The 24447-nt window shown below is 38.6% G+C and overlaps 1 protein-coding gene and 1 long non-coding RNA gene across 8 annotated transcripts in view; one reads left to right on the forward strand and one right to left on the reverse strand.

Annotated features, from left to right (window-relative positions):
- Nucleotides 1-24447, reverse strand: part of SH3KBP1 (SH3 domain containing kinase binding protein 1) — a 218063-nt gene that overhangs the window by 14415 nt on the left and 179201 nt on the right. For all 7 annotated transcript variants that reach the window (XM_068684265.1, XM_068684257.1, XM_068684249.1 and 4 more), the window contains 5 exons: nucleotides 19955-20056; nucleotides 17764-17815; nucleotides 13878-13958; nucleotides 10918-11080; nucleotides 6255-6340 (listed from right to left, as the gene is read on the reverse strand). In XM_068684265.1, coding sequence (XP_068540366.1) covers nucleotides 6255-6340; nucleotides 10918-11080; nucleotides 13878-13958; nucleotides 17764-17815; nucleotides 19955-20056 — 484 coding nt within the window. The remainder of the gene's footprint in view (nucleotides 1-6254; nucleotides 6341-10917; nucleotides 11081-13877; nucleotides 13959-17763; nucleotides 17816-19954; nucleotides 20057-24447) is intronic.
- Nucleotides 5506-19958, forward strand: LOC137857593 (uncharacterized). The gene is made up of 3 exons (XR_011097175.1): nucleotides 5506-5714; nucleotides 18896-18922; nucleotides 19589-19958. It is a non-coding gene; the product is annotated as an uncharacterized lncRNA (long non-coding RNA).

Below are 24447 nucleotides of genomic sequence, written 5' to 3' on the forward strand. Positions count from 1 at the left end.
TCTCCTGCATTACTGTCCATTCAGCACACAGCACTAATTAAAAGCAACTCAATAGAGAATATAAACATTTCTGGGAATTTTCACAAGCCCAGAACCATTTTAACTGCTTCAGGTGCCTGGATTCTGCTCTTCGCTCCGTGCTGAATGGAGAGCATCATGCAGGATCTCGTTCATGGTTAACTGCAGGGTCTTTTCTAACATTCAGGTAATTTACTGTTAGCAGGAGGGTTCCCTGGCCACAGGGTTACTGTAAGAGCGTAACGGTGATGTGCCTGGAAGGCCTGCAGTCACACCTCTTTGCTGGAAACAGCTCTGCTTGCCTGGCTTCGAGGACAGCCACTGAGCAGCCACCATCCTAAAGTATACAATTAGCTTTTCACATTTCAGCCTGGAGTTTTACTGGCTTAATAGCAGAATGTAAAAGCTGCCATAATGAGCTTAGCAAACCACTTGCCAGTGCCCTCATAAGGATTTTATTTTTAACAATTTGGAAGATGCCAAGAAAGAGCTGAAAGGTCAAGAAAACTGAGCTAGAAGAAATGGATATGCTGTTTTCAGGCACCTCCATTTGACACACATGGAGAATGATTTAAATTTCTGTTTGATTGCCTTTTTCTGCACCCTCTGGGGTAAGAGACCTAATTAATTTTCTTAATGGACCATTACCATATCCCCGATTACAATATTTACAATTCACATCTATGTTTGTGGGTAATTTGGATTCAGTGACATAAATATTACAACTTAACCCACTTGTGTAGTTCTGTTCCTTTGCTTTGCTATATTAAAATAAATGAACGTGAACAGTTGCATAGGAAGAAACAACTGGTTTAGGCAGATTTTTGTCTTCACTGTAAAAGCCACATTTTGTCCTCCAACTCTCATATTCAGCAATATTTTCCTTCTTCCAACTACTACTCTGTGTCTTCAGGCAACATAATTATAATGTCTTGCAGTATAATGGCCTGTGACTTAAACACAAAAATGCTCCACTCTACAACATTTTACTGGAAAGATTCTCCACCTTTTTCCCTAGTGTGGGCCAAACCTTATTAAATCACTTTCTTCCAGCAGAGGCACAGCGATCACCTCTGCTAATAAATACGAGCACAGAGGAGCGGCGTAGCAACTCTGGAGCATCTGCAAATACAGCTCGAGGAAACACAATATGCTGAAGAATTGGTGTTTGCTAGATATTTTCAAGTAGGGTATTTTTAAGTACCGTTCCAGGCAGCTCAGCACCAGGCTTGGGGGAGGGACAGAAAAAGAGCACAGCTGATGAAAAGGGTTCAGCCGGAGCTCCGTGATCCACCGCCAGTGCCCTGCAGATTAAAGTCTGAGCAAACACTGAAAAATGTGCTCGTGTTTACCAGCTTTCAGGCAATCTCTTCGAAAAATCATTCCAAAACTATACATTGCAGCAGGAATCAACGAATACGTATGTGCCTTCTGTTAGCACTGCTAAAGATTATTAACTGCTTTCATAAATACTATGCAAATGCGTAAGGAGCCAGGAAAAACATTGGAAAGATGTGTCCACTTGGCTCTGTGTGTGAAACGCCTGTGCAGCTCAGTCTTTCTGCAAAGTGCAGAAACTGCTGCTTGTGTGCATGAGCTGAGCGTTTCCACAGTAGACACATCACTTTCATCTATTTGTGGCTTATTCTTTAAATCACTTAGCTTAAATCCATAGGATTATAAATATTAGATGATTTCAAAGCAATCCTATTTTGGATATACATGTACAAGACGGACATACAATTGTTTCAGGGTTGCTGCATTCCACGGTGTGTGTGCATATAGTTAAAAGAGTTGAGATTAATCTGGACATATAGAAAGAACTCCATACCAACAGTTAATTGGGATAATTCAGTAATCTTCTGGAATCGTTAGTGTTTGATCCAGTAAATTATTATGTGAGCTAGTTTTTTGTTCTTTTTTTTTTTCCCCACTTGTCATTGCACTAGCCCTCAGAAATAACAACTACTTGTGAAAATAAAAAGAAATACATAACCTAAAATTTGAGTTATGCAAGAGGGCATGAATTGAAGCTGTTTAAATCAGTAACATTCTACATAGGGTCTAGACTGCTCTTGTGGTGGTTGAAGTGGGCTTACTTTCAGCGTGGGGCTATGTTGCTTTGCAATAATTTTAAATTAAACTCTAAAAGCCACTTATTCAAATGCCATTCTAGAGCAGTAGCCTGTATGTGAGAATTCACAACAGATCTAATTGTTGTGATTTAACCACAGCAATACTTGGAGGCAAGTCTTGGGTGACATGACCATGCAAACCACTGAAAGCCAATAGGTGCTTTTCCTTTTTTTTTCCTTCTTCTTCTTCTTCTTGCTAAATGACTCTTGTTTTGTATGTTTTGTAACACAGAATGACATCACAGTGGAATAAATGCATTAAACTTTGTGATGACACCATCTGTCTGTAAGAACACATTAATGAAACCACAGCATTGACAAACAGTGTACACGTACTCTACACTTCACTTACATTGCTCAAATTTGTTATGGGAAAATGAAAGAAACTGTAATGATTTCTCATTGCAATGTTATGGTGCAAGATTTTCTGTCACAGTACGCTCCATTTCAACTTGTAATTAAAAAAAAAATCTGCAACAGCCAAGTACACATTAGGTATTCTACCAAGTATTTAAGTTTGTTATACATTGTCAACTAAAGCAAAGACAGGACAGAAAGGAAATGGAAAATAAAAAGCCTTACCCTCATGAAATGAAGAAGAGTTACCCATGGCAAAGAGATGTGAATAGGAAAAGCTGGATGAAATATGTGTGGAAGGGAAAGGAAAGGCATCACTGAAAACAGGGAAAAAGAAAACAAAAGAAAAAGTGAGGAGGAATGGGGAATGTTTTTTTCTTAAATAATATATTCTGAGGGCTAGTTTTCCAAAGTTTTTTGTAAGGATTGTGGAAAGAAGCAGAGGCAGGAACAACAGTAGTAATAGCTGCTATCGTATCTACAATCAGCAGCGATGTTGCTGAACAGGACTTGCCCTTGTCAGTACAGATTGCGAAATTGTAATCAGCGCTGTATTATCATCAAGAAATTTAAATGTCAAGTTACAACTCAGCATAACATGCTAGTAAAATCAAGCCATGCGCTAACATCTACACAAAAATCACTTCTCATGTATGCATCTGAGGGAATGTTAGGCACAGTATTTACATCACCTCAGCCTTGCTCAAGCAATTGCAACTTTCTTAAGTTGAGTGAGAATGTTTCTAAAGGAGTTTTTAAAACCGTGGGGTTTTCTGTTTAGGCAACGCTGGTTCACTGACACCAAATCTTTTTGGGATGGAATATTACTTAGAAAATAAACAGAAAGATAGCTTTTCCAAAACAAGCAGTGTTTAACACGCTGATCTGTAATGGGGGACCTAGACAGAATACAAGTTTTGCACCTGGATTCCTCAATTCCTTTACATATTATTTCTCAACTGCTGTGTGAATTACTAATTTCGTTGTTCACTTGTTTGACTTTTAGGAGATGGCATATGAAAGGACTCCGTATGTTCTCTTTCCTCCTCCTTTAGGAGGGCTTTTAACCAGCTATAGGGTGTAAACATTAAGAAAGTGACAGCCATTGCCCAGATAACCTCTTTATGGCACAAAAAACAGGACAGTGCTGTTGTGCTTCACCCTTAGTACTTAGCATACATGTAAGCACGAAACAAGGTGAGGTAACTTGCAGCAGAGCACTGCTTTGGCCAGTTTCCTCTATGAGAGCTGTAGTTGTGCTGAAACTGTACTGGGGTTCATAAAGGAATCAACAGCAACCCTGTCACCAGAATGGGCAAACACCTGAGCTGCCATGAAGGATGCTGAACTTCCATTTTCTTCAAAGGCTATGGCTAATCCCCACCGTGTCTGTCACATAGGTCTCCTCTACTCAAACACAAAGATTTTGGATTAATGAAAAGACATAAGACGTAAGACATAAATGACTAGATTTAAGCAGATCCATTTTGACTGGAAGGATGAACCTAGGAGAAGCTAAGGCTGCCCCTCCCACAGAGTACGTGGTGGCAGGACAACCCCAGTAATGCGTATCACAGTTAAGTGTTACCTGGACTCACACTGCCTAATCCATTGCTGTTTGGGGATACACCGGACACTCCACACAGTCACCCATCTTTTTTTACTGATTACTCATTTATCCAAGAGATTTCACCAGCACACAGTTTTCTTTGTAAATAAATAAAAAATCTAGCACATTTATCATAAATCTTTGCTCTTACAGTGTCTTACAGACTGTCCTAAACTCCAAGCCTCTCCTCACAGTCAAAGACATGAACCCACTGTGAATTGTTTTGGCTTACGAAGTTTTAATTTATTTCTCTACCCTCCCTCAAAAGGTTATTTCTTTAACAATATTTTACAGGAGCCATCAAAAGCCTCCTGAAAATTCGTATTAGTTATGACCTTTGGGTCAACTTTCATTCCAAAATCATCACATTTTTTCTTTTTCTCTTTTAACAAGTTGTCTAACAGGCTAGAACGACATGCTTTGCCCTTGTAAATGCCACTCTGGTCTGACCCCTATCAAGTTATACCTATCTAAATATTCACACTATTCTATCCTTGGGCTCAATAGGTTTCCCTTGTTAGTGGTAACAGGAGGTCACCAGCTAAGCCCTTTGCAGTATGTTGTGTATGTTGGTTTGGTTTATGGACTCTTCTGGCTCCTGTTCTTCATTAAAAGGGAAACAAACAACAGCTAAGTTCTGGAAATGAACAGAAAATATGATAAAACAAATTTCCAAATTTAATAGGTTGTCCAAACCCAGAAAAAATAAAAAACACACTGTGCTTTTATCTTTATAGCAATTATGAAGAAACTAGCATGAGGATTAAGAGTTTACTTCCTTCACACAGTTATATGCTATTTGCAGACAACTTTTTCGTTCTAGTATGCAAAGCTTACTGGCTTTGAAGCAAATTTATGAACATGGGTAATAAGCATTGAATGGTAGAATTTGTCTGCACTTCCATAAAATTCCTTCATATTAATATACACAATAAAAATGTTCATGCAATTTAACTCAAACACCTAGCTTTCCATGTTCATCCCAAATAAAAATCACTTGGTTCTCCAGAAAAATGTTACTATCATAAAACAGCAACAGCAGAAGGTTAAGAAAAAGCAGACATATGGATGCTGGAAAGCTCATTAACCTATGTGAAATTAAATTAATTTAGCGTTTTATTTATACTTTTCAATTAAAATCCATCTATAAGTTAAAGCTCTGCTTCCAAGTCCAAAGAAAAGACAGATTTGGCTGCTGAAAACTTACTATTTTACAGAAGTGGCTTACTAAGAAAGCAGTCTGGGTAGAAACCATGACATGAAAACAGCATTTAGTGCCGCCAGTGAAAGGTAGCAATGCTTACGCATTCAGGGTACCCCGGTTCTGCCTTTTTTACATGAACGGGTCTGTTGCTGCACAGCTGCGACTGCGGAGAGCGACGGCAGCAGCTGTCACCAGCGGATTTCTGCGTGGAGGTGGAAGATGGCTGTCGGGGGCTTTGCTTCCAGCCCCGGGACAGGAGTCAGAGCACCTTGCTTTCAGAGTGCCACTTACCGCAGCACCCGACCCTGCAAACAGCTGTCCTGCACTGCAAACTTGAGGAGGGAGGAGCACGAGAGAAGACAGAAAAACAACCTATCTTTACTCCTTCCAGGTGATTTCTCGATGAAAATGTTTGTGGTGTAGGAAGACTGACTATTTTAAACAGAAATTTAGACTTTTTTTAACCAGTGTTTTCAGTAAAATTGGTTCAAATCAGCCTGAATTTGGTCTCTACTGCTTTGTATTAGAAAATGCAAAGATTACTAACTACATCAAAAATACAATCTTCTGCAGCATTAAAAATATGGCAGCACTAATATTACATCTGTTAAACAAGCATGACTTATTATTGTTGGCCTTCTCATGTTTTGCTTTTAAACAAAAATAACAAAAGCTCTCCTAGCCAAAACAGCTCACCGTTTCATATTTCTGTGTTGTTTTTTAACAGAAAACAAAGAAACAAACAAAACTTTTTTAATACATCAGAAGTGATCCTATAATTCTTCAATTAAAAATTGGTATCAGTTCACTCACATCCATACATCCATTGCCAAATCCTCAAGCTGCATTTTGGATCACAACAAACTCACTAAAAAGCAGAGATTTACACCGTACATTTCTCAGGCAAACTATAAAAAGCAGTGTGACTTACCAATGTCATTGCTTCTTTCAGAGGAGTCTTTCTCTAGAGTGCCGGATACTGTACTGCCCACTAATTCCACTTTTGGACTATCGCTCCTACATTTGGATCAAGAAGAGGAGATATTTTATTGCAGTTTGTGTGTGGGTTACAGTAAATTGATAGCTAACCTGCAATTAGTAGTGAGAGAGGGAAATACTCTTCCTTTGTAGCACCAAAGTAGTAGCAATATGTCAGAGAGCAATCTCCAGTACGCAGACATGCTGTATGGATTAACCTTATCTCATTTCTCCTTAACACCTGTCAAAAAAAGCTTATTTTAGACACCGTAGTGTCCTGAATAATTCTTCAAATGTCCACAGCATCTCAATACGAAGGAAATCTACAGGCAAAGGGACAGCCTTCAGGATCTGATTTGTAACTGCTTTTCATTACTTGGCTCGCAGAAACAACAGCGATGGGTGATCCAGGGCACTGCAGACAGGGAGGACCTTCATGGGAGAGTCGTGTGTTCCAGCAGTCCCGAATGCTTACTCACTAATGCAACTCCTCCACCTAAAGGAGATTTCTATTTATTTTTGCATATTTTTTAATGAGATTAGGCTCTGAAAATGGCTTCCACAGGTCCAAAGAAACAAGATCACCCACTCTGTCTGAAAATGAACAGGCAGGTGTCAAGAGCTGTGATACTTTAGAGAGAGGAACTATTTTAAAATCAGACAGGAGATCAAACACAAGCAACAAGACTGTTCTTTCTTCGTACAGCTTTCTATCCCACAACTACTTATGTCTACTAAAATAACCTGACTCTTGAAATAATTAAAAAAAAAAGGCCAGTAGTATGTATTGCACAGGTCACACAGACAAATCCCTGTGACATTTGCCATGATAACAACAGTTCAATAAATGCAATAAATTCTATTTACCGTCATTATCAGGCCACCTAACAAATATCTTAGTTTTTTTCCACATTAACTATCCCCAGTACAGCAACAATTACAATGTACGTAAGGTACCAGAATTGTGGGTAAAATCCAGACCAGCCCAGGCAGATATGCATTTCTATGAGCAGCAATTAGCCATTGACAGTAAAATACAGTGTGAACTCCTAAGTCTCATTGATTTTTAATTTATCTGTGCTTTGGTGCCATAATCTCATGCCTGAATCTCCACTTGTGATAGCTCATGAGCAAAACACAAAGTAGCTGGAAACCCTGTTTCAGACTCCAGGAAGGCCGTGATAGGTAAAGTGTCCAAAAATGTGCGTGAAAACCAGAGGAGGTCACAGATTAAATGAATCTAATTAAACACGGTGGTAGGGTGACAAGACTTCTAAGAACAAAAAAGATGGACAGCCAGTTTATGACCTGAAAAACAATGTTCAATGCAATCATCAATTTGGCAGGCAGTCTGCAGTGGGAAGGTGGAAGCAACACACTGCTGGAACCATGGCTTAATTACTGAGATGATAAATAAGGTTATTCCAAGTGATCTGCCTCATCAATTTTTCTATCTTTGGCCTCTCACTTACACAAAAATGTATACACACACATATATATATGCATATTTATTTGCAAATATATAAGAAGCAACATACTTTCTTGGCTGACACGGCAATGAGCATCTGACTGCTACTCTGTTTTGCACACATGTACATGCATTTCCCAGCTAACTGAGAGCAACATGTGAGTTGGAACTGCTTTAAGCAATTATGTGAGTGTTGTTTTGGAGGAGATTCTTAGGATGGTGTGATTTAAGACTGAAAATCACAACATTTACCATTTGACTACAGAAGATACCAAGATATATGACATCACCAAAAAAAAACAAACCTAACTCTATTGTCAAAAGAATCAACAGGCTCCTTATGTCAATCCACTCTCCTTCTGCTAGGGAATGAGTGGAGCCATCCCTTCCTGGTCACAGCATCTCCCTCCCTCTGCTCATGCCCATGCAGATAGGCTGTCAGCTCAATCGGCCAGCTGATCAGCCTGACAGAAAATAGAAGCCCCCTTGCAAAGTGATTAATTGCCATCTGGAGCAACTCCCTGACCCATATGGATGAAGGTCTGCACAAATGCTGGTGCTAACAGAAGGGAGGCTGCAAGAATGGGCTGCCAGGAGAGGAAACCTGCCCCTTCCAGCAGCAGCAGGACAGACTCAGCTTGGTTTAGATGGATGGTGAAAATGCACTTATTGTAGGTCTTATACGGCTTGTCTGCTCCAGGTAATTGACTCCTCAGTAAACTGTGTAATCACATGTACATCTAAATAAGCTGTGCAGCCTTTGGAGAAAATTGACAGCTATTCTCTGCCTCACATGTTCTTCACCTCTCCTATTGCCCTTGAAGTCCTAACCTGCCTCAAAGGAAGAAGGATTATATTTAAATGGAAAAACAATCATTACCACAAAAAGTCAGTGAGATGCATGAGATGTAAGGCACTTACACAGAACAGAAAAAAAAATAAAAAAGAGCCCTCCTTTGCTAACCAGCAGCAATGGAAATCTCAGGGGACTCACTTTATAAATCTACAGCAGTTTTTCCCCCTAGGGTCAGCAAAAATTCTGCTGGTTCTATTTTTATTCTAATTGCCTGAGGTCTATCGGCTTCTGGAAATGGATACCAGGAGGTCTTAAAAATATTTGCTATCTTATTAAATTGAACCGATTTTTTTATTTTTTTTTTAAAAAGCTTCATTAAAGTGCCTTTCATCTGAGCTTCACATTTCTTAATTATCCAAGTAACTCAAAGTCTATTCCATGGATTATTTCATTATGTGAACTTTCTGCCCTCTTCCTACAAGACATTCCTGCAAGTTAAAGCTTAGCAGGCAGAACAGCTATATGAGATAAATCTGTTAATTTGAATTAGCTGATACAGCAGCTCAGAGTGAAAATGTTAGCTCTCTGACCATCAGCACAGAATCATCATCACTTTAAAAACCACCTTGTCTTCTAAAGTTTTAATCTAATTACTGTTACAAATAAAACTATTTCAAATATGATATTAAGTAAAAAGAAGGAAGGATTTTTTTCTGTGCTAGATATAACAGTGTTTGGACAAATAACAATGAAATTGTTACTGTTCAGATCTGCCTTTTCACTTAGTTAACATGAAAACTGAAATATGCATGACAAAATATGCATGGTTTATTTCCTTATAAAGTTTGGAGTTAGAAAACAGAGCAGTAAAACACTCACCCACAACTCTAGGTAAAATAATGTTTAAAATATTCCAGGCAAAAGGTAGAACAAAAGAGTAACTGCCCTGTCACATGCCCAGCCAGCGAACTGAACACTAGGATATGTATGGGTGCTGCCAAGAAGACATCACTTAGCTAAATGTAAAGGCCAGAGTAAACACTTGTTTTTTCAGGCATGCCCAAGCAATCAGCAGGTGTGGACTACGTTGTGGAAAATCTGGGCAAGCATGCTCAAAGCCAAGGAGTCCAGAGAAGCTGTGGCAGTAGCACATGGATAGAAGCGTAAGCTCTCAGAGATGCACAGCCAAAGCACTTCAATATAATGAAACTGGCAGCACAAGGCAGGCACGGGTTCTTTATTTTATGTGTCTCAGATTTCATGCCGAGAGCATTTGTTTAATGAGCCATACGTAGAGGACTGAGGGGAATTGATGCCTACGATTTCTGTTTTATTCCACTCTACCCTATACTCCAATCTGGTACTTAATCCACCATCAGTATATTTGAACTCCACTAGTTCCACGGCAGCTAATTGTTCTAACAGTTCAGTAGTAAAATTATTTCTATGTCTACATTGTACTATTTCTGCAAGATACACAGCTTGCCTATTTTACACAACTGCTTTTTTCTTTCTTTTTTTTTTTTTTTTTTTTCCTTTTCTGTTTTTCACCCATTTCTACCTACTATGCATAGAGGTAGTCCACAGTGCACAGCCCAGAAGCTGATGACCATCATGTAGCCATCTAGACTTAATTAGGATTACAGGTGAGGCTTCTAACTTCTACAGCCTCTGCTTTTCCAGGCTCTGGCAGAGATTAAATGTATCCAACAGCTGTGTCTGCAAGCCCAGTTTCTCAGTGCTCCTCAAAGGCTGCAACCACCTCTGATTAAGAGCATTGTGTAACTACTGAATAACAACCGACATTAGAAAATAAATCACTTGATAACAGTTTTCTGCAGCAGCATCAGCTTGTAGGACATTCTATGAAGACACACGTATTGTACTAAAAACTGATCTACAGTGATCTAGGAAAACAGACTGAAACCAAGCTGACAGTACTTGAAATGTGCATTGTCTAACCCTGTTCATCAGTACAAACCAAGCTTCTGCACTGACTTTGTGCTCTGGCTAAGATGGAACAATTGGGTAAATTAAATAAATCAAAATCAGCACAAGAGACTTATGTAGATGTTTCTCACATATTCTTCATTGGAAACTATGACTTTTCAGTAAGAGTGTGTTCAGCAGTAGAAATGAACTAGCAGTAACCAGGCTAAAATTGTAATTGTTGAGGAGATGGTCATGATGCAGCCAGATGACTAGAAGGCTTTTTTCTTTTTAATTATTATTATTAAATACAGTTTACTGTGAAACAAACAGTGACATTAACTGCAAAATTAAAATTCTATAAACGTGTTTGTTTTTTTTCCCCATTAATCCCAAAAGCACTGGACAGATGAGAAACAATACCTTGTATGAGTCACAGGCACAACTGGTCTTTCTGGCCGTCTTGGGGGCAAGGTACCAGGTCTATTCACAGAGTTTGCTTTGGGTGGCCGAGGTTTCTTCGGAGGTATAGCAGGAACTGAAGGCTTCTGCAAGTCTAACTGTTTTTGCTCTCTCTCTGGTCTTTCTTTAAATCAATTATTTCCAGAAAAAAAAAGAACACAGACATTATTAAGTGGAATTAATTTGCACTCAGAAGTCTATAATTAAACAAGAACTCTTCAACTGTAGATATACCATATACAAAGAACAAGCTTATCTCCTTTCCTCTTCTGCTCTAAATTGTTCTTTATTTAAAATAAAATGTGTACCACAAATCAGTTTGCACTGACTGCATGTTCTGCGTGTAATTCCTCGTGTCTGAAATGTTTGTGCAGCATCTGAATGTGAATAGCAGTTTTGATTTTAGTAACCCACTGGTTTTGCAGCGTATGTGAAAAGAATGTCAAGAAATTACATACCATGTGGAACAAGTTCCCATGAGTAGAACTTATATCAAATTCTGTTATGAGACCAATATTAAGTTAGAAGGTCACGAACAAAGATAATAATGCTGGATTTTCTTAATATCTATTGAATAACCAAAAGAAATATGATTTTGGGGGGGGGAGTGGAGGGAGGGGAGGAAGCGTGTTTCATGTGAACTACAGGTAAATGAAAATACAATCATTAAAATCTAGAAATATTTGGAAAAATGTAAACTCCTCTGAAAAATCAGACTTTCTATTTAGTCTTTTAAACAAACTTAAGTGCTGAATTTTTCAGTTTCCCAATTCAAAAGCGGATCATGTGCAGAACAGATTATGCATAGTTAGGTGCCACAACACTAAGATGCAGTGCCAAATGTGCAACATCTGTATGTCAAGTACATTATGCTTTAATAACTGTGATTAATATGCTCTGAATTTGCAATACAAAACAAACATAGAAGAAACTAAACACATTTGTCACGCCATAGGAAACCTGCTTCTTCTTAAGGAAAGGACAAAAATCTCAAAGGGACCAAAGTCTCACCCCCTGTGTCATAATGTGTCAACACCCCACTTCCCTTGATAATACTGTCCATGACACGTTGTGAATATTACACCTTTGGATACACCTAACAGGTACTGGGAATGTACTTAATTGGGAAGGTACTGGGTATTACTTAATTGGGAAGGTACTGGGTATTACTTAATGGGCTTAGGTTTCCTTCTGAAGGGATTATGGAATAAATCAACAGAAACTTGTCTTTCCTGAGAATACTAGCAGAAATACTGAAATAAAATGGTAGCATAATGCTATTTGTTGTCTGCCTTTAAGAAAGAAACAGCATTCAGACACCTAGGGATTAACTTATTGCTCTGCTTCTTAAGTCATCCAAACACTATACACCATATGCACTCATATGTGGTGATATAACAGTGCAGGAACGTATAAGTCAATTGCTAGGTAATCTTGTCAAGATGTAAAAGTATGTGGTATCTACAGCATGTATTTAAGAATCAGAGTTGAGCCCAAAGCACAATCCACATTAGATCTGGAATAGTCCATGAAGTGATTGTTGCTCACAGGCACACACCCTTTTTTAGTACACTTACACGTGTCAACACACAATCATTGGGTCCTCTGCAACACTGAAGCTTTCCAGTGCATTGTGTAATTTTTACACACTTATTCCCATGAGCATATATAGCGTGTCAGTGCCTAAGAATCTATACTATGTATTAGGGATGGGCTAGGCAGTGCACCAGCACACAGCTTAAAGGAAGTTCCCATGCTCAATCGTACTGCCACAACACCTTGAACAATTCCCATCACTCCCCAGTACTTCAGAAATGTAGACATGACTCCTTTTGCCTCAACATTTAGAAAAATTACAGCTATTTATACTGGGGGACAGTGATATATTTAAATGTCCACAATTTTTACAGTTGGTTTTGTAAATCCAAAATGGAAAGCAAAGGGTTTTATTGATAAGATAACCACAAGAAGTAATGTACATTACCAAAAATAAACATATGTAGACAGAAATGCTAAAACACCTGTCAGATCACTATTTATCCAGAAAGAGCTTTCGGTGCAGCCTGAATGTTCTGGCACTAAATTATAAGTGCATATTATACATTTAGTCATGTGCATACACATGCCTTTTAAAAGACTGCAAGTTCAAATACTTCAAAGTTAAGAAATCCCATAATTAAACTTGTCTGTGCAATCTAATAGTCCACTTAAATGTATGAAACTTGACACCATCTTCAGTTAGGCATCAATGTAACTATTTTCCCCAAACTACTCAGAATGCACCATGAACACAGTGAAACAACTACAGCTTGTCACTGCTTGATGTGGTACAATGAAACAATAAAGCTTTGCTCTGTGTGGTACTATGCCTCACTTCTTGCAATGTTAAAAAACCTGGCTTTGAAGACTTTATTTTATTATTTTATTTCTTCACAGCCTTGCCTATGACATTTTTGGCAATGATAATGGGGTGATTCATAGGCTCTAATGACTATATCTTTACAAAACCCCACTGTGATGCAGAAAAGCAGGGTTGATGGTTTTTGACTAGAAAACCAAGGCTTACAGAAGTTAAGAAAAAAAATGTGCACTAATCTGGGGTCTCGTGCTTGATTGAGGACCTGGGTTTTAATGAGCTCAGAGCTTTAGAAAGCATTTTTTGTACTGAGAACGTATCTCCCCTTGACATCAGTTGAGGCTGTAATCACTCACCACCTCTGGATTGGTACAACTGAATACCCTGAATCTAGCCTAGAAACAACAGTGTGATCCTTTCCAAAATGCATATAATCAGAGAGGTGCTAGACTGGGTAATAAACAACCTAACAATGTATGTAATGAAAACTAGCTGCTGAGGGACTAGGCTATGAGGATGTGTCATCACATGTACCCTGTCTCTCTGCAGAGAGCAAATTTCATACCTTTTTCTTCTGTTCGATTAGGAAGACATTCTGGCCTTTCGGGTGGCACCTTTTTGACTTCATGCTTTCGATCTGTGGTACCTGTCAAAGAATGGAGAATTCGCAATTCTGAGCAAGCCAACAAGCTACCATATAAGGCCACACAAGATTTAATTTTGCAGCTTCTTAGGCTTTTTTTTTTTTAGTCTCCTACTTTAAGAAATTCTTGCTAAAACTGAACATAAATCTAGTTTCAAATATTTGATTATACCATAAAGGACAGAAAACCAATTAATGTTTTCACATTCAAGTTCACACTTTCCAAAGACTGGAAATCAACAAAGTAGGAAATTTCAGACCATTCTGTGGAAAAAAAAAATCACTACAGATTTTTAAATGTGGACAGATATTTAAAATTTGTAGCCCTTTAACTTTGTAGACATACTTAACCGAAGAGCAATTCAACAGTGAGGAAAATCATTAGGATTAACCCAATTAATTGGGCATTTCTGCCAAAAGAATGCTTAATATAGATGGATACAAAGTTTTACTTTACATTAAGTTAATAAAAATACTCCATTATACCTCTAATACTAGTCATTCAATTCCACACATTAGAGGGACGGGAACACCAGTACCAGCAGTACTCTGTTACTATTTTATGTGACAGCTTTTGGCCTAGAGGTATAAACTTCTGCTTTTTTCTGCCTCTGTACTAGATACCCTGACATACTGACTTCTGTTGCTCTGAAGAGTATGAGAACTAGTGGGAAGATTTTGCAAAACTTTCCTGGCACATGCAAGATGTAATCTCCAAGTCCCCATATTATAAGAAATGCTTTACTGGATATTGGCTTCACCGTGTTGGCTAACCACTAGGTGCTAATGCCATTTCAACTTAGCAGTGTAGAAAACCGCTTTAGGTAACACTATTAGTATTTCAATAAAAATTGCAGTAGGTGACATCCAAGAAAAGCAAAGGAGGCAGGGAACGCAAGGCATTTTTTGCCTCAGTCTATGCTATGCAGTTCTCAAATACATTTACATTTTCTGGATGTGCAGTCATAACTCTCTTCTGCAGCTGGTTCCTAGAAATCAGTACTCAACAGCACAAATTGCTCATCAGTGGTGATTATCGACCATTGTTTCTTTATATAACTGCACTGTTGGACAGGCAACAACCTATCATGTCAAAAAAAAATAATTCTGAATTGCCATAAAACTGCTTAACTCCTGAGAGGAACTCTTGATAGAAACCAATTTAAGCCTTTCTAAAGACGAGTTAGGCAAAGCATGAGTCAACTTCTTCATAACCTTACACATACTAGTGGGTTCAAGGAAAAAATGATGCAAAGCTATATACCTAATTACAGTAAGATTAATGGTCGTCGTTAACACACAGAGGTCGCATCTAAAACAATGGACCTACAGGCACCTATAGGCTTCTAGGCACAGGTGTGCTCTCCACCTGGGTTGTGACCCCATATTAATCAGTTCCCAGGCAGGCACCATGAACCTGGCTTAGCTGCTTGGAGAAGGTCACCTGCAAGGAAACTCCACACAGATCCCCAGAGGCACTGGAGGAGAATTCCTACCCTTCAGTCCAGATGCAGTGATGCTGCTTACCCCAGATACCCAGTGAAGTGCCTGCTGCTTTTCCATGACTATGTAAGAAACTCATGCCCTTAACTTTGGTTGCCCAGCTTTCACACCTTACTTTATAAAGTGTCCCAACAAAGATGGCCCTGGCAAGTCTACTGCTGTGTATAATTTGGAAATACAGCTAAACTTTCCACTATACTATAATACAAACTAGACATGTCCCTTATATGTGCAGGACTTGTACTGCAAAGACCAGTTCTAATTCTCTGCCATGATTTAAGCTCTGCATTAGAATATATTAATATTTAATTATTTAGACTGCAATTGACAGTTCTCACTTTATTCATCATACTATGACTAGTTAAATATGCAGAAACCTTACCGGAAATTATTATGTACCATCAACAGTAAAGCCCGCAATGGGGATGTGGTAAAATACAGTGTCACCTTGGTAAAGTGACAGTTTGACACAGCAGAGGATATCAGGATGGTAACAGACACAGGATGATTTTCACCTCTAAATACATATCAGAAGAAACTCCTGTGCATGAACTGTCAGGACTAGTCAAAGACTGAGTATGAAAACAAAGAACAGCAGTGGTCTTGGCTGTTGTATCCATTTTTACTTCTGAAAAGGGGCACGTTATCCTGCTGTGGTGACACAGCTAATGCCTTGGATATAAATAGGGAAAAAAAAAAAAGCTGAAAGTATAATTATATAATTTTACATCAGAGAAATATGAGAGGAGTATGGATTGAAAGAAATATAACTTTTTATAGAGTTTTTCCAAAACATGCACCAGGCAGTAACTTTAGTTCTGTCTCACACATCTTTAATATGCAGCCACCACTAGATGGCAAGGTTACTCTGCTCTCTTTTGACACACTGTCAGATCAATGGCCTTGAAATCAAATCTATGCTTTTGGAGTTTCAGGACAGTGAGAGGAACAAACCATGGGTGCCAATAAGGAAACCAAATATTTATAGTCGTGATTGTGTAGTCAAAGAACTGCTTGACAAAATCAAACCATTTAAATTATAACCTATTGATTCTCAGCAAATTGTACTGTGGTGTAACTTGTTTATTCTGTTAATGACTGGGCCAAGACTGTAGGAGAGGGAAATTTACTTTTTAAGCCAGTCAGAGCTGGAACTGACCACGTAGACAGAAAAAAAAAATCTGACTAGATTGGCTGTGCTTGTTGGTTTTTTTTTGTGTGTATTTCTTTTTTTCTAATGCATGCCAGCAGTGGGGGAAATGCTAGTGCTACTGCAGAATTTTAACAAATTAATGGGGGTTAAGGGATTAAAGAATTCTAGCCATAGTTATGTTTCCACTACAACTGCAACACCAATGAAAACTTTGAGTGCATCCCATGCCTCATGATTTTACTTGAACGGAATAGGAATTCAGTTTCTGAGGTCAGACCTGTCAAGGGTGTAGATACTTCAACTGTTTCTGAGTTCCATGGAAAATATAAATCATGCACATTTAAGAAGAAATCATGTAGATTTTTGTATTGAGAGGTCATTTTAAAACTACAAATAAAAGTGGTTTCAGCTCTAAATACTGAGACACAACTCAGTTTAACCTACTCCAAAAACAGCTTTACTAACACTCAGACATTTGGAAAACATAATCAGCCCCTTAATACATCTGCAACACAATTACCTACGTAACCAGATTCAGATAATACCTTCTATATTTATGTTTGTAAAGTACTGAGAAAACAGGAATCTAACTATAGCATAGACCCTGGAGACAGACAGCTGGCTCCAGCATTCCTGCAGGTTTGCACGACTTAGATTGAAACTCAGATGGAGCCACTGAATTATAGCCAAGTTCTCTAACACTGTCTTAGGTATGGAAAAAAATCTCTTGAGAATAGATCAGATCTACAGGTGTAAAATGAATGTGGTTTCATACTGCAGGTATGATTAGGCTCCAGCATTTTTGTGTCTATATGGCAGACATTCACACCATCAACTTGAGTGAATAAATGGAACTGAAGAATTTCTAATAACTAAAGTATCAGGCTTGCTACCAACTAGCAAGAGATAAAAAACATAATAAAATACATGTTAAAATGTGCAGATGGTTGCCTGCAGAACATTTAAAGAGCACTCAACAGTCTTTTGGGGCTATCTCATCTATTTGCAATTTGATTCTGATTATTAGTTATTATCTATACACCTGCTGTATATGAATTTTGACATACATGAATTCTATCTAAATTTGAATACATTTGCTTAGACTGAGATGTGCTCACCAGTATGTGCTGCACAGAATTGGCTGTAACTTACCTGATCCTTGTTTGATGACAGGAGCTGATGGAGGTGGTGGTTTCTTCGGTCTCTAAAATTTAATAACAGAAGAAAAGAGATCACTTAAAAATGTCTGTGAATCTCATTCACACAAAGGTTGGATGTAATCGCAGACTGCTTAACATTAAGAATTACAAGACTTGAGAATACAGATCTGTCACAGAGGTACCCAAAATAACTCCATACAATGCATTTTAAGAGAGAAAATAGCATTAACAAATTAATCTTTCTATTCTTGCAATTGAAACATCCTGCTGGAGGAGAAAAGAGTTCAGCTTATGTGCCTGAAGATCAGAGCACATAGTGTTCTTTGATTTACTGAAGAAACCTATTCCTGAGCTCACTACCTGAACTGTCATCTACATTCACTCCCTCCCTATACCTAATTTCTTTATCCAGCTAGTTTGTGGTGTTTTTTTTTCCCTCTCACTCTATGTCCCTGCTTTGTAGTTTTGTTTCCTTCTTGTCCAACCAGTCCATTTCCTTTCTGTGGACTTCACTTCTAGACTGTTTCCATCACCTTGGGACTGTCAATGGGGCTGGGCTTGAACTATTCCAGAATAAAATACCAAAAAAGTGTTGGATCTTCAGCATCAACTATTTCAATCCACCACCATCGTGAGCCAAACCCCCAGCTGGTGTAGCCTGGGACTAAGCAGTGAACAGAAGAGACCTGGGGTCAACCATGTGAGGGAAAGAAACAGGATGGGAAAACTGAGGACTGAATAAAGAGACAGGGAAAGATCCCAAGCTTTTGTTCAACAAGCAGAACTACTGCAACGCATATTCTTTCAGACTATGGGATGGAATCCAAGGTTTCTGGATCATATCAGAAAATACCTGGCAAAACCTCTGGAAAAAGTATCCATTTCCTTCCCTTTTAGTGCTGTTTCAAGCAAAGAAAGACAGTCTATAGTTCTACCAGTTACTTACTCGCATGGCCAGATCTATGTCATTCCTAAAATCAGTAAAATTTTATTATCAATTTTTACAGTAAACCTCGCTGCAACTTCTACGTGCCTGATTATTTAATTTATTCTAGAACTTAAATTCATCATAATCTAAAGAGTAAAAATACTTAAAGACATCCTTTTTCTTCTTTTTATTTTAGAATAAATTTCACCACCAAAGAAAATGGGTAAGAGTGAAGTTTTTGTTTTCCATATTACAATTCGAGGTCTCACTATGTCTTAAGGTTTATGATTTCTGCCTCTTTTGGATATCACTTTCTTTTATTACTAGGCCTAAAGCTAGAATATACATTCTGATATGAAATTGCATGCTAATCTCCAACAGTTTTTGCTGCTTTTCTACCGTCATTTTTAATAATTATCGTGTTAGCTTCTGTGAGTTGTTTAATAGTTCTTTCATTAAGCTTTCCAAGTTATTTAATTTTTGCCTCTGGCATCCAATTTTATTGCCAAAGACCGAAGCTGAGTGTCAGTAAGTCTTGGTTTTATCACAGAAGGCTTACATTGTCACTGTGAAATACTCATCAAAAGCCTGATTGAAAGCTCATAATATCACACTGATGACTGAAAAGGTTCCTAAAAATGGAATGGACTTTTTGGGGAAGAAATCCATTCCTTTCCTTCAGGAAGCTGCAAGATTTCTAAATATTGTTTGGCAAATAACAACTCTGTTGCTTTCAAATAACCAGAGGCTGAAAAGGCTTTTCTGGAGATTTTGTATCTTCCTTTTTAATAATTCTGAGAGAGGTAAAGGAACATGTCTCTGAGATACCAAAAGCTCACTGTTGTCTTTCAAATCTCACAGCTAAAGTTTCACCCTCTTCTTTCTGCAGGAGTGCTTTGCTGCTGGCAAAACAGGATATTCTACTGTGGTAACAAAGGAGAGAAGCTGGTAATTCTGATCATCCCTGCATCACCTGACTTGGCAAATTACACTGGGATCACCAGTTTCTCTCTCTCAAACTTAAGACATGGGACAGAGGGCTTTCAGGACAACGCAGCGAAGGCTGACTGGATAGGCCAACCACATACATGCTCTTCACAGATGCTGAGTAACTCAGAAATTCGTTTCCTTTAACATTTTTTTTTTTGTTACTAGCTTGCAAATAAAACTTGTCTAAATCACATACCTGAAACAGAATTTCAATTCCAGTTCCCTTCTTCATTCTACAGTGAAACCAAAAGAATACATTGCTTACCTCTTTTTCAAAATCAGAAGGAAGAAGCTTGACAAAGTTATCTGGAAACACTCCTCGTCTGCCATTCAGTTCTCCTTCCCACCAACCTACATCAATGCAATCCTACAAAACAGGAAAATAAAATGCAAAACACAATGTGCTTGGATGCTGAACAGATTTGTGTGCTGAAGTGCTCTTTTGCATAATGTCCTGCCTTTTTGCTAGAACATGACAATTTAGTGGAGTGCCAGGTTAACAGGGTAATCTACCAGATAAAAACTTCAGTAATCACCCTGCATTACATTATCATATGGAGCAGCTAGGGAAGAACAATAAACATGCTGTAAGAGCTCAAGAGCTTGTCTGTGTCTAAAGCAAAACACTATTTCAGCATTTGATCTGTTAAGTCAGTAAGCATTTTGAGCATGTATGGCACTACTTCTCTGTGACTTCGTTTCAGAGAAAGACAATAACTTAATTAAACATCACACATCCCAAGAGGTAATAAAGCTCATTCATTTGCCACACTTTCAAGAAAACCTTGACACATTGGAATTACTCCTGAAGTTATTAAATTTGATCACCGTCCAATTAAGAAGGCATTACACGCCTGAACACTGCGAAGCACCATTTTTTTCTGTGGCATTTTTCAGCAACACAATGTCGCGGGCATGGCAAAACCATGCACAGCTAAGTACTCGCAATAAAAAAAGTGAACCTAAATCTTCATACGGCTCAGAGCCATGCAGTAAATATTGCACATCTGAAACGTGAGGGGAAGGGAAAACCCACAGACAGTACACGGGCTGGTCATGACAACAACTCAGTAGGAATCTCCCCATTCTACGACAGGGAGCACTAACCAGAGTTGGATTTGCAGCTGGATCCCACACGATCCGGCTACATCAGCCTCAAGCAATTGCTGTAATCCCTTCCACAGCTACAGATCTGGTCTGACCAAACCGTATGCACCAGCCAGGTACATCCAGCTGTCCTGGAGGCAGAGCCACACTGAGTGGCTCAGAGTTCAACATGCTGGATGCTACTATGCTAACATTTCTCATCCAGCCCTATGGAAATTCTCCGAGATTTAATGAAGTGGTTTTGCTTTTCAGAAATCACATTTCAGCACTGTTCAGAAGAGATCAGTTGCAATTTAGCAGCTCTGTTCTCTGAATACTCAGTGGTACTGACATAGGTCTAACAGTCCTGGCTTGGGGCATGGTCACTGTTCCACACATTCACCGTGGTGAGGATTTTCCATCACTCCCTGCTGCAGAAATGGAGCAGGTCTTTCCCTGCAAAGACCTTATGTGGGCTGTGGAAAAAAGCATGGTGATGTGCAAAAGCTGGCTCATTACAAGACAATTGCCTTCTTGCTTTTCCATAAAGTGAGAAAGAAAGAAAACTCCGTGCATCTGGAACAGAGGGGCAGGCAGAAACAGAGTGGTGCAGATACAAGGAAAGGAGGCAGGTGGGCAGGTAGTTTAGGCAGAAGGGAGAGGCAACAACATGCAGTAAGTAATTATACAGGTTTTTACAGAGAACAAAGCTAGAAAAATTGGACAGAAGCAAAAGAAATAGGCCAAATTCTACAAGCCTCACATATGCTATGAGGCAATATCCCTTCAGAAACAGCACTGGATGAAGGGGTCCAGAATATTCACATGCTTGTGGTATAAAAACAGCTGTAGAAACACAAATGAAGTCATGTCTTGACACTTTATCTACACAATTCGTGAAGCTGTATCTGTTGTGCAGTATCTGTGAATACTCTAGAGTTTAAATGTCACTTGCTCAGATCAGTCATTGTTGTAGCCATATATATACGGTAACTGCACGTTAAATATTCATTGAAAGACAGATCTGAACTTATTTTTCAAGGTGAATATGCTATGTGAGCAAATACTTCAGAAAATGGCTACTCTGATCTTCATTTCATCATCTTCCTAGGAAAAAAATCATAGCACTCTTTCACAACTTAAAAAAGCTTTGAAGAAAAATACTTACAAAGCTTGTACACACTGCAGAAGCACAGAAGGAAAAGCTATGAGGAAACAGTAATACTTTGTGTAGAGAAAGCAAGCAGTATTTAAATAGGGGAGAGGAACCACTACAAAAATCAAAATATGAACAGTCAGTAAAATATTGCATGATAATACATGCATGCAAGATGATCTTATCATCGTTATATTTCCATGGTATCGTTTGGTTCAGCTGCTACAGGGATACACAACAACACAAGTTGACTTAATGAGGTATACTTAATGCCAGGAGAATTCTTTAAAATATTGCTCACAGTGACTGTGCGTGTTGGTATCTTTCTGTAAGTTATAATCATAGAATATCTAGTGCTGGAAAGGACCCAAAAGGATCACACATAAAATGCATAACACATTTGATGATATTTGAAAGAAAACAGACTAGCATTAAGTAAGAGCACAGCTTTTATGTTTTTTTTTTTTTTGTTTTTTTTTTTTGTTTTAATTTTCTTCTCTTCAAGGCTTTTTATTTAGCTTAATTAGATCACTTCACCACCTGGCAATATGTGCTGACTAAACAAGAAAGCTAAATATCATGTTTTCTTGTATCACATCTGTTTAAGGTATGTACTTTTTTTTCCTTCATATCTCCGTATTTTACTCTGATGTAATGTGTTCCTGATCTACAAAAGCAGGCACTGAACTTTCATTCTCTTTCTGGTTGTTTTTGTCTCGTGTTTAATCCCTGTTTGTCTCCTGCATTCTCCCTGTTCTTTAGCAGGGTGGCCTTCCCCAAGGACACTTATCCCTTCCAGACCATCACAGTTATTTAGGAGATATTTATCAGTTTGGTTAGACTGTCAAAGCTTTGTTAGTGAACTGATCCTCAACTTGCTGATGTTTCCAAATATCTGCTGAGTGAACACAGCGCTCCATGAAGGACTGAGCTAATCAGCCAGTCATGCATGGCACAGGCAGGCTGTGTGCAGGCTTTTACCCTTACCTCAGCCAGCACCCCTCATTCCTGATGTGCAGGAGCCCTCCCACTTGGCTGTCCCACTTGTGCAGCCCAGCAAGTAGGGCACCCAACTGCTCTGTCACGTGGCATGTTTTGTGATGCCCTCTGCACCCTACCATGCCATCCTGAAATCACCAAATGATACCCAGTTTAGATTTTTAAAAATGTTAATAATAAACCAAGCTTCTGGACATGAAAAGCTTGTGCTTCTACTCACAATATAGCCTAGAGCCAGCTAGTAACCCTGGCTAAACAATGTACGACATCATGTCATTTTTTTTTTTAGATTGGATTTTTTTTCCTCTTAGGAAACACAAATTTTACTCCTGTTTCTTCATTTTAGTAGCACACATGCATTTTGTACTCCATGCTTTTCTTAGAGGTTATTTGTTTTCATGAAAAACTGCTTGTGTTTCATGCTCATTAATCCAGAACAGCTGCACGTTTGCTTTTTTCTTTTTTCCATCTTGTCACTTTGGCTTATGCAGCCAATCACCACACATGATTTTCCTACATCAGTAAATCGTTAGGCAGTTTCTCTTTAATTAAGCAAGCTCTGGAATCCTACATACAATGCTGACAGCAGGTACATCTTCATCATGAGAGCCTACTGTATGAGGACACCTGAGCTGGAGCTGCAACAAGCTGCCTCATGCACTAACAAATGACATCAGAGCCCTGAAGCACCGTGAAGGAGCTGTGATCAGAACCACATGGCTGGCTGTCAACATCGAGCAAAAACAACTCCAACAGTTCTAGGTCCCTGTCAGCCACGCAGTCCTAATCACGCTGTCTTTTTTTAAATATAGCTTCGTGTGTTCGATGTTGGCAAAACGGCTGTCATCTCAAAATTTAGATTTTACACAAAAGCCACCAAGCTATTACAACCCAGTAACACATTCCAAAATTTATTAACGAAGTGGATCCCTCCTTTATCTCCATGTTATTCTACCAGACTCATAACAGCATAGACAGATAAAAATCAGAAGCTGAAATGTCCCAGAAGTTCTATGAAAAAATGCATTCCAATTACTTAAAATGCATCTTAGTTTAAGAAAAAAAAAAAAAAGAGAGAGAGATTAAGAAAATTACAAAACTGAAAAGTAAGAAATGACAAAAAAGATGAAATTGTATCTGGTAGATACTATAGTTCATGCAAGGTAGGTGGTAGCCAGGCCAGCATTTATCTACACTAAAAATTGGCTTCTACCAAAAGCCTGAGTCGGAGACTATATTCATGTCCAAGGCAGCAACAGTGCAATCAAATACCTTACAGAAATCCACTGACAATTACAGCTGACAGGTCTGTTTTCATTGTTCAGGCTGAGGCAGATGCATGACATAAGGCAAACAAAAAATTTAGTGGGAAATTTTAGCATTTTCTCATTGGAACACAAATCTTCATTGTACCTTCATTTCTAGTTCAAAAATATTGTCTCTGACAAATGTAATTCAACTGACTTTGAAGAATGAAATAAAAGGAGGGAGTGGAGGCAAAAATGAAAGAAGGATGG

This window comes from Anas acuta, chromosome 1, assembly GCF_963932015.1.
Source record: "Anas acuta chromosome 1, bAnaAcu1.1, whole genome shotgun sequence".
NCBI classification, from domain to species: Eukaryota; Metazoa; Chordata; class Aves; order Anseriformes; family Anatidae; genus Anas; species Anas acuta.